At 49.5% G+C, this 9,935-nt stretch overlaps 1 protein-coding gene across 1 annotated transcript; it reads left to right on the top strand.

The window, feature by feature from the left end:
- Positions 1-1,284: 1,284 nt before the first annotated feature.
- Positions 1,285-9,569, top strand: TICAM1 (TIR domain containing adaptor molecule 1). The gene is made up of 2 exons (XM_048495947.1): positions 1,285-1,437; positions 7,289-9,569. The coding sequence occupies exon 2, from the start codon at positions 7,516-7,518 to the stop codon at positions 9,547-9,549; it is 2,034 nt and encodes a 677-aa protein (XP_048351904.1). The 5' UTR covers positions 1,285-1,437; positions 7,289-7,515; the 3' UTR covers positions 9,550-9,569.
- The last annotated feature ends 366 nt before the right edge of the window (positions 9,570-9,935 follow it).

Here is a 9,935-nt window from a genome sequence, read left to right as displayed (position 1 = left end):
AAACACAGTAGTGATGAGGATAGAGGGGTTACAAGGGTCCCCAACCTCTTTGACCCCACGGGCACATTTGGAATTCTGACACAGCGCAGGAACAAAATAGCTGCGACAAAATGGCTGCTGCAGGAGGCGGAGCCAGCTACAAAATTATTGCTACAGCTTAACTTCAGCAACAGAGTGCAGATATGTGAGCTGTGGTGAGAGCTGCTGCCAAAGCAGTAATTTTTAAAAATCTGCATAGCCAATCCAATCACTCCTAGCCCTTGCTGGGCAAAAGCTCACAATCTTCACCTCTAACATGATTAGCACTGTCAGCAAATACATTTTCAAAAGAATACATTCAGCATCATTTGACTTGGTTACGTATGGGGCTACATATCTTTTCTGTCTAGTAAGCATAATCAGCAAAAAGCCTAACCAGTTGGGTGAACCATCTCTATATACTTCAAACCCTCTAGGTCAGTGCTTACTGTTACCCTTTTACTCATAAGCAAGTACCTGCTGGTTCTTGCAAAATAGCAAACACAGCAGTTTCAGCAGCACCCGGCTACCGACTCCCTGAGTGTAACCGCAAGACATATTTTCGGCTATAAATATTTCTCAACTGTGGTCTTGCAACAAGCATAACTTTATAATTTTTATATGGGGCGGGGGGGGGGGGAATTAAGAATTAGATCTATTAATTCTTGTCTACAACTCTAATTTAGGCCCTGCCTGTGTTTCCACCTCTGCTGGCCTATTACAACTACAAAGCAGATCCATAACAGGTTCTGGAGGGTTTTTCCGGGCTGTGCGGCCGTGGTCTGGTGGATTTTGTTTCTAACGTTTCGCCTGCATCTGTGGCTGGCATCTTCAGAGGTGTATCACAGAGGGAGGTCTGTTTCTCACTGTGTCTAAGAGAGAAGGGAAAGTTTAGCGTGGTATATTGTCCATGTCCCAGGGTGGGGAACCAATCATTAAGCGTTTGGGTGGAACTTGCTTTGCAAAGTGCATTGAATCAGTCCATTATTTAAGTACTGGGAGCCAGGCTTTGCTAATCTTCAAAGTCTCTTCTTTCTTATCGAAGTTGTCCTGGTGTTTGTGAATTTCAATGGCCTCCCTGTGCAGTCTGACATAGCAGGCTTCTGAATTGTCCAAAATGTCAGTGTTCTCAGATCCATAGCAAATCTCCAGAGCTTGCTCCTCCTTAGCCGCCCGCGGCTCAGCCTGGGAAGAGGCCAGGGAAAGTGAAAGTAGACTTCAGAGCAGAAAACGAAACCCAGTCCTGCATCCCCTCTCTGTCTTTTTCGGGCGCTTCCTCTTGCAAAGCCTCGTCCTCCCTTTCTCTCCAGGGCCGGGCCCACTTCCGCGTCAGGGCCCGTCTCAATTGCCTCCTCCGCCGAGCGCTCCCACTTTGCAACGCTCCCTGCGTTTCTCTGCAAACTTCTTGCTGCCTCCCAGGTAAGTCAGCCCGCCCGCTACGTGCAGCGTCTGGCCCACCCTTTGCGCCCCCAGCCCCGGGGAAAGGAGCCGGCGAGGGCGCACGCGCGGAGCAGAGACGGAGAATATGGTTGGCGACTGTTTGGCAGGGGAGCGAGCGCCTTCTCACCACAGCTCGCCCCGATGCAGATGTTGTTTTCTAAGGCACCGCTGGGCTTCTGTTCAGAAGACACAACCTGCTTGGAATTGGAGGGGGGGGAGTACGATGCAATGCACCTGTGTTGCCATCTAGGGGTGCCCAGCCAGCCTCCTAGTAGGAGCTGAGGTTGCCCCCCCCTCCCCCAAACCACAGCTCATCCCCAGACTACCCAAATCACTTCCCCTGGAGAAAATGGATGCTTTGGAGGGTGGGCTCTGTGTCCCACTGAGGTACCTCCCTTCTCCAGCCCCCAGCCCCAAATCTCCAGGTATTTCCCAATCTGGATCTGACAACCTTTCCCCCACAGGTGACTGGGGCGACCTGGCAATCCTATATATGCCCTCTGAAATGTTCAGGGTTTTGTGTGAAGGGGTCACCACCTGGGATGGAAGAGAAGGTAGCATACCAGACTTTCCCCAGAAGTCTCATGGTGGATTTGATTTTCTTTTGGAATCTGCAAGGCCATTTTGCCCCCCAGGGTGGTTGCGTTTGGACACCAGAAAGGTTTGTTAACAAACACAAGACAAAGTGGGACCTGAAATACTTCAGCTGGTCATCTACTGTTATTCAAAACAGAAGACAGACTGATAATGATTGCGGGTTAATGGAGAGCAATTTCAGATTGATAGAGCAGGTGTGGAAATTCAGACAAAGTTTGGTAAAACTTATCTGTGTTAAAGGCCTGAATCTGTGTTAAAGGCCTACTTGACTCTTGCTTAATTTGGTTACAACAGACTAACGGGGCTACTCCTTTGGAAGTGCAATGTAGTGATTATCAAGCCAGGTGTGGGAGGCCTGGGTTCCGATCCCTGCACTGCGGACTGGATGCGGAACTTGCTGGGTGACCTTTGGCTAGTAGTCAATCTTTCTTTGCAAACCTGCATCGCAGAGTTGTTATGTGGGGTATGAAGAGAACCCATTCATGCCGATCTGTTCCCTGGAGCACGGGTGGGATGAAAATGTGGCATGTATTTATTCATAACTACAAACAAGATGGGACTGGGTGGCTAAGAAATATTACAAACAAAGCCCAGTAGAATGAGAACGAGGCCAGGGAGAAGTGCCAGAGAGAAACTGGCAAAGGAAGTTGAATCATGCGCACAAACACATAAACGGGGTAAATAGTTTTCCTGGAGAATGAGACGCTCCCAGTCTCTGAAAAGCTCCACGTCAGGTGGATCCAAACTCCATCGGATCCTCTGCAGATGCCAGCCACAAATGCAGGTGAAACGTCAGGAGAAAATGCTGCTGGAACAGCCATTCAGCCTGGAAACCCCACAACACTCCACCGATCCCAACTTATTAACTTCCTCCTGAAATGCTATTGTGGGATGCACTTAACCCTGCCTTACTGACGCCCACTAGATTAAAGCACATTCCCGTCTGCATGTTTCAAACCTGAGTTCTGTCCCTTTAGTGCGACAGAATACCCCGTGGAAGAAAGGCATGATGGGTCTTGGGATTTCTAATATGTATTTTTGGCAAAAAATATATCCATTTTACAAGGGGGCCATCTTGTCTATGAGCACCAATCACATTTTTCTCCCGTATTTCCTCCAAGGAGTTCTGGACTGCTCACAGGCAGAGCATAGAATTGTACATAGGGTTGCCAGTTCTAGGTTGAGGAATTCCTGGAGGTTTTTGGGGTGGAGCCTGGGGAAGAAAGGGTTTGGGGAGAAAAAGAACCACAGGGGGATAGTAATGCCATGGTGCCTACCCTGCTTCCCCGAATATAAGACATCCCCTGAAAATAAGACCCTACAGGTAGAGGTTCGCGCTGATGATGTCACGAAATATAAGGCATCCCGAAGAAAGTAAGAAAGAGCGTTAGCCAACAAGGGTTTTGAAGCATGCCCGACGAACAGAACACAGAAAAATAAGACATCCCCTGAAATTAAGACATAGCGCATCTTTGGGAGCAAAAATTAATATAAGGCACTGTCTTGTTTTTGGGGAAATACGGTATCTTCAGAAACAGCCATTTTCTCCAGGAAAACTGATCTATGGAGCTCAATTGCAATTCTGAGAGCTCTCCAGACCCCACCTGGAGATTGGCAACCCTATATGTACCCAGAAATGCAGCCGCTGATCAAGACTATAAACGTGATGGCAATTTCACAATGAATCACTGGACTCTGCCCCCTTTAAAAAGGTCTGTAAATAAGTAAGGGACTATGTCCGATCATACATGGTGAGATTCAGACACATGGGTAATGCATAAGCCACAGGAGTCACTTGCAACAGGATATTCCTGTATCGCACCGGAAAATCCAGTTGAGAACAATTGCTATCGTGAGTGAATTATTCAAAAACGTGAGAAAGCTGCCTCAGTTGCCACAAAGTGCTGTGGTGCCTTATGGGTTATACAGCTGCCTGAGAGGGTGTTTCCCTACAACGGCTCATGAGTACTTACCTCAGTTGTGTTTCTCCCCCCTCCCCCCCACTGAAATAAACTTTGTTCTTGTACACTTTTAAAAAGAAACCATCTCATTTTTGTCAGCATTACCTCAGTTATCAGCCCATGTTTGGGTGGGTTTGGCCCAGGACCTGGTTTTCTTTCTGTCACGTTCACACAGGGGTGCAGTGAGGTGATTGGGAAATTGTACTGTGACGGGAAGGGAAAATCCTGTGGTGGGGGGTGCGGGTTAGTTGTGCTGTCCACAGGAAAAGGGCATTGGTCAAGGTCCGGACTGCAATGGGCCCAAATAGGCAAAGAAGGACGGATCCGAAGTAACACGGTCCGATGGATTCAAGGCAAGGGTTGAAAGCAGTTGGTTCAGATAACGAGGGTCCCAGTGGGTTCAGGGGCAGGCAGCAGGCAAAGTGTAGCCAGATAACAGTCCACAGGAGAACCAATAAACAGGCTAGGGGTCAGCGGTGAACCAGGCGCACGGCGGCAACAGGTAACACACCTGTTGCACCCAGGCAGAAGCAAGCTCACAGCAAGGCTTATATAGAGAGCCTTGTCCAAGGGGTTGGGATTCTGCACGGAGTTAATCCTCATCAGATGCGGACACTTCTGTCTTCCCATATCTTGCTGCAATACGAGCACTCCTCCTGCGCTCTTGCAGCAGCTGCCTCTGCTTCTGCCTCCTGTGGACAGCTGACTTGTTTCTGGGTTCCCTAGGAGGATCCGCAGGCTCCTCCACCTGCACATCGTCAGGCAGGGAAGGATTGAGTGTTGGCTCTGCTGCCTGGTCTTCCTCAGGAACAACCAACTCTGGCTGCACTGTGTTGTCAGGTTCTGCCTCAGAGTCCTCCTGGTAAGTACCCAGGGGCTGGCTCATGACAGTAGTCCCCCTGTCATTGACATATATGGTTCCCCCTCCTCCATTTTATCCTCACCCAAACCCTCTGAGGGAGGTGACGTTGAGAGAGAGCAACCAATGCAAAGCCATCTAGTTCATGTCCTGGCAGGCTGGCAAAGTAAAACCATTCCAGAAAGTGGCTGAGTTAGCCTGCAGTAGAAAATCTAGATTCAGGCCCAAGAGCACCTGAGAAACCCACAAGATTTTGGGGATATGAACTTTCGAGATGAAAGGGAGCTTTGACTCTTGAAAGTTCACATCTCAAAAAAAATCACTAAGGCGCCACTGGAGTCCAAAATAAAACAGAATTCCCACGACACCTTGAAGACTGAGGTCTCTTCTATGTGGTGTTTTTGCCCTGTGTGACCAACTGGATGACTTCAGTTTTGAAGGAAGCTTTCATGAGACGTCATGGTCATTTTGAGCTTGAGGCATGTGGCTCCATACTTTCCTCCTTTGAGCTGGATTTTTAAAAACACCCCCCAGTTCTGCTCAGAGAGAAAACTGGGGTGGCTATGGGTAGAATATTTGTGTGGATGCTTAGTCTAACAGAGGTCTGCACCCTGCGGCTCTGCAGATGTTCATGGACTACAATTCTGGGGGTCCCTTTAACATCAGTGGGACTCGCATTACCCCCTTTTTTTTCTTTGGGAGGGTTTTAATGGGTTTTTTTATTGCTGGGCGCCTTTTGTATATTGTTCGCTGTTTTAATGGGGTTTAGTTTTTGTATTTATTGGAGCCTGTTTAATTTTATTTTATTTGCTCCCTTATTATAGTTTCTGTGTTATGAAATAATGTTGTACACCGCCCAGAGCCCTACGGGGGTGGAGCGGTTAATAAATCCAAATAACTAACTAACTAACTAACTAACTAACTAACTAAATAAATAAATAAATAAATAAATAAATTCCCATCAGCCCCTGCCAGCATGGCCAATTGGCTATGCTGGCAGGGGCTGGTTGGCCATGCTGGCAGGGGCTGATGTGAATTGTAGTCCATGAACATCTGGATTTGGATCTGAAGAGCCACAGGTTGCAGACCCCTACACCACCATAACCTCTTAAGACTTTTAACTGGCTTTTCTTCCCTTGTTGACCTGCAGTGCTATGCTCAGTTGATAAAAGAGGTTGCCAGCTCTGGGTTGGGAAATTCCTGTGGAGAGGAGGGCAGGGTTTGGAGAGGGGAGGGTTTTCAGTAGGATATAATGCCATAGAGTCCATATCCCCAGAGCAGTCATTTCCCCCACTGGTCTCTGTAGTCTGGACAGCAGATGGAAAAGTCGGACATCTGTGGAGGTTGGTAACCTTAGCTGCCACGTAATTATGTGGCCCTCAGCATTTCTGCACTGAATGGATTGCAAAAGAGATGGGTGGGGAGAAGAGCAAGCGGTGTGGGGAGAGATGGGTGGGCACCATCCCTGCCCCCCTCCACCTGCTCAATACTGGTTCCATGGGAGGAAGGGAGGCCTTAAAATCAGCATCAGCTCCCTTGTCTGAATTTCCACACCTGCCCTGTCAAATCTGAGAGCCAGCGTGGTGTAGTGGTTAAGAGCAGGTGGATTCTAATCTGGAGAACTGGTTTGAGTCCCCACTCCTCCACCTGAGGAGGCTTACCGGGTGAACCAGATGTGTTTCCGCACTCCTACATTCCTGCTGGGAGACTTTGGGCTAGTTGCAGTTCTTCAGAACTCTCTCAGCCCCACCTACCTCACAAGGTGTCTGTTGTGGGGAGAGGAAGGGAAAGGAGTTTTTAAGCCACCTGGAGTCTCCTTACAGGAGAGAAAGGTGGGGTATAAATCCAAACTCCTCTTCCTCCACTTCTTTCTGATCTTCTGGATTACAGTAGTTTCATTGCTGTTATTCTTTAAACTGCTGCTAGAACTAAATGTTGTTATTCTTTAAACTGCTGCTAGAACCCTGTATTATTTTGCTGCTATAAGCTAACTTGGCTGCTCATTTGGAATTGTCTGCTGAATCAGACCATTGGCCCATCACAGTTAGCACTGTCGACTCCGAGGTAAAGGATCGCGCTTTAGTTCTTCCCATGAAAATCAGTGGGGTTTCACAACACTTAACAGGTTTAATTACACTGCTTCCCCAAAACTAGGTTTTAGGTTTAATGCTAATAATCGAGCCCTGCGACCCAGGCCAGCCTAGATGTGGGGGGGGGGGGCACTCTGTTTGTGCGTGCCCACAGAGAGGGCTCTGAGTGCCACCTCTGGCACCCATGCCATAGGTTCGCCACCACTGTCACAGGGTGTTTGTTGTGAGGGGGAAGGGAAAAGAGGTATAGGAGAGAAAGGGGGGATATAAATCCAACTCTTCTCCTCCTCCTCCTTCTAATGTTTCCTGCTTTTTAATTACAGATTGGCAGACCACCAAGAGGAGGAGGCAGCTGGCATTCTGGAAGCACCGCTTGGTCAATGCAAGAAAAGACAAGAGGCAGTTTTTCCAGAAAACGGCTTGGCTCACCATGACCCCGATTAAACCTGCGACCACAGCAGCCAGCTTCTCCCCCTGGCACCATGGCTCCTCCTCAAGTCTATGACATGCTTTTCCCAGGGGGTGTTCCTCCACCAAAACAATTGAGGAGATGGCAGAGGGTCCTGAGACCCGACCAAGTTTCGAGTGGGTCGCTGGCCTCTTGGCCAACACCCCGCAAGACAGGTTGGTTCACCTGAAACATAAATTGAGCTGCGCGCGGCAGGATATCAACAGTTGCAGACTCCTGCAAGCGATGATCCTGTTGACTCAGAGACGTGAGGCCGAGGCCATGGAGATCCTGGATTCTTTGGGGGGTGACGTAGCAGCGGCCCACATTTGCAGAAGCCACTGGGGCAGCGCACAGGTGAGCTGCGTTCATCCATCGAAGGAAGAGCCGCAGGTGGCCCAGGCGTTGGCTCAGATTTGTTCACTTCTGGCAGAAGAAAAACTGTGTGGTCCCCAGGCCAGAGACGAAGCCTATCAAGCAGCTATCAAGGCCTTTTGCTGCAGCAACAGGGTCCGGAACACCAAGCTTGATAGCCTCCTGGCCGAAGCGCAAGATAAGTGTGGCCTTGATTTTGCTGCACAGCTGTTGAGTGGTGAGTTGAACACCTTGAACTGTAACCCAGAGAAGTTCCCAAGGAGCGTCCCGGTTCCAATAAATGGCTCGTTGGAACAATTGGGTCAGCCCCTGCGTTCCACTGGCACACCCACCTCCTATTTGAGTGACTTTGCGATCAGCCAGTCCCCCACCGTGCCATATCTCACTCGCCGGAGTGGTGAGCCCAAGGTCAGCAAGCTTTGTGGGAGTGCTGCCAATTCTTTGGCGGAACCTGGTGAAGGGAGAATTAGTCTGGCGTCACCGGCTGTTAGCCGGTCTCAGAGCCCGGGTGTGCAAGACCAGCCCCAAAGCCACAGCAGAGATGATCTCCAAGATAGCTGTTTGGGTGTTTTGGTGTCCTCTGGCAAGGAAGAGCCTTTAGAGAAAAGTGTTCAGAGCCCTGTGGAATGTACTGAACCCCCAAATATAATGCCAGCAGAACCACAAGATCTCAAAGAAGGCATACACTCAAATTTGCCAACTACTTCCACGCTGCAAGATGATCAGGCTAGCAAAGGGTATATCCATACTCCCCCGGTGGATTCGCGTTCTCCATCTCAAAGCATTAATTCTAAGTCTACACCTTCTTCCAGCGATGTCCCTCCTGTAGCATCCTCCTCCTCTATAGACCAAGAGGGTGATGAAAACCAGTTCTTCATGTTTGTAGTCATCCACGCAAATGAAGATGAGAGCATTGCCTGCCGGGTAAAAGATCTTCTGGAAAGCATGGGGGTCTCTAACGGAGCTACTTTCTGTGAGGATTTCCTGGTCCCTGGACATAACCAATTGACCTGCTTCCAGGATGCACTGGACAACTCAGCCTTTACTCTCTTGCTCCTGACCGAGAACTTTAACAGCCGGCTTTGCAACTTCCAGACAAATGCGGCCTTAATGCGTTCCTTCACCAACATTGTTAATAGCAACTCAGTCATCCCCTTTGTGCCCAAGGAAAGCTCATTAAAGAAAGAGGACATGCCCATCATGCTCATGGGAATCGTGCCCTTGAATGAGAACTTGTGTGTTTTCAAAAAAACGGTGAAGAAGACTTTCACGAAGTCAGCTTTCTTAACTAAGAAGGCTGCCTGGAGCATGAAGCAGCAGATACGGCATCAGGAACGACTGCATGAGCAATATCAGGATTATCGACAGATGCATCAGTACCTCTTAGGGCTCAACCTGCAGCCTGGCTACAATGCCCAGATGCCTTTCCCACCAATGCAAGTGGGCTTTCCTGGATCATGCCATGTTCCACTCGGCTATGCACCGCCACCATTTTTGCCTCCCGCATTCTCTGCACCTAGGATGTTCCAGCCTGAATTTGAGTCCAGCTGGGCTTCTTCCCCCCAGCCCTTTGCTGTTCCGACCTCGATGCCACGAGGACCTCAGCCCCACCTGATCATTCAAAATGCCCAGATGGTTCAAATTGGGGATTACAGCCAGATGCAGGTGGAAAGGACCAACGCAGCGCTCGGCACAGCTGAAGGCGAGGTCGACGAGAGCCGGGAAATGGAAGCAGGGGCAGGGGGCAGACACGGGAACTGAAAATAAAACCTGAAAGACTTTGTGGTGGCTGCGTTGGGAATCCTGTGTATAGATTTGGTTGCTCTTAACTCAGAATTAATACTGAAGGGGTGAAAAAGACCATTGGTGGGGCTGTGGCTGCTGAGCACCTACCTGGCATGGAGAAGATCCCAGGTTTGATCCCCAGCATTTCCAGTTAGAAGGATCAGGTAGTAGGTGATGTGATAGACCTCAACCTGAGACCCTGGAGAGCCGCTGCCAGTCTTGAGTCAGTGATAAAGGGAGGGGGAACTGCGCCCGGGGCAAAAACTGCCCATTCGTGCCTTCCCTGCCCCTGTCACGTCCCACCCTTGCCTCCTCACGTGACTGCAAAGGTGCCGCCCGGGACAAGCTGCCCCGGATGTCCC

The sequence above is a fragment of the Sphaerodactylus townsendi genome, linkage group LG05 (assembly GCF_021028975.2).
Source record: "Sphaerodactylus townsendi isolate TG3544 linkage group LG05, MPM_Stown_v2.3, whole genome shotgun sequence".
In the NCBI taxonomy this organism is placed as follows: domain Eukaryota; kingdom Metazoa; phylum Chordata; class Lepidosauria; order Squamata; family Sphaerodactylidae; genus Sphaerodactylus; species Sphaerodactylus townsendi.
This window is presented reverse-complemented; position numbering and strand designations above follow the sequence as displayed.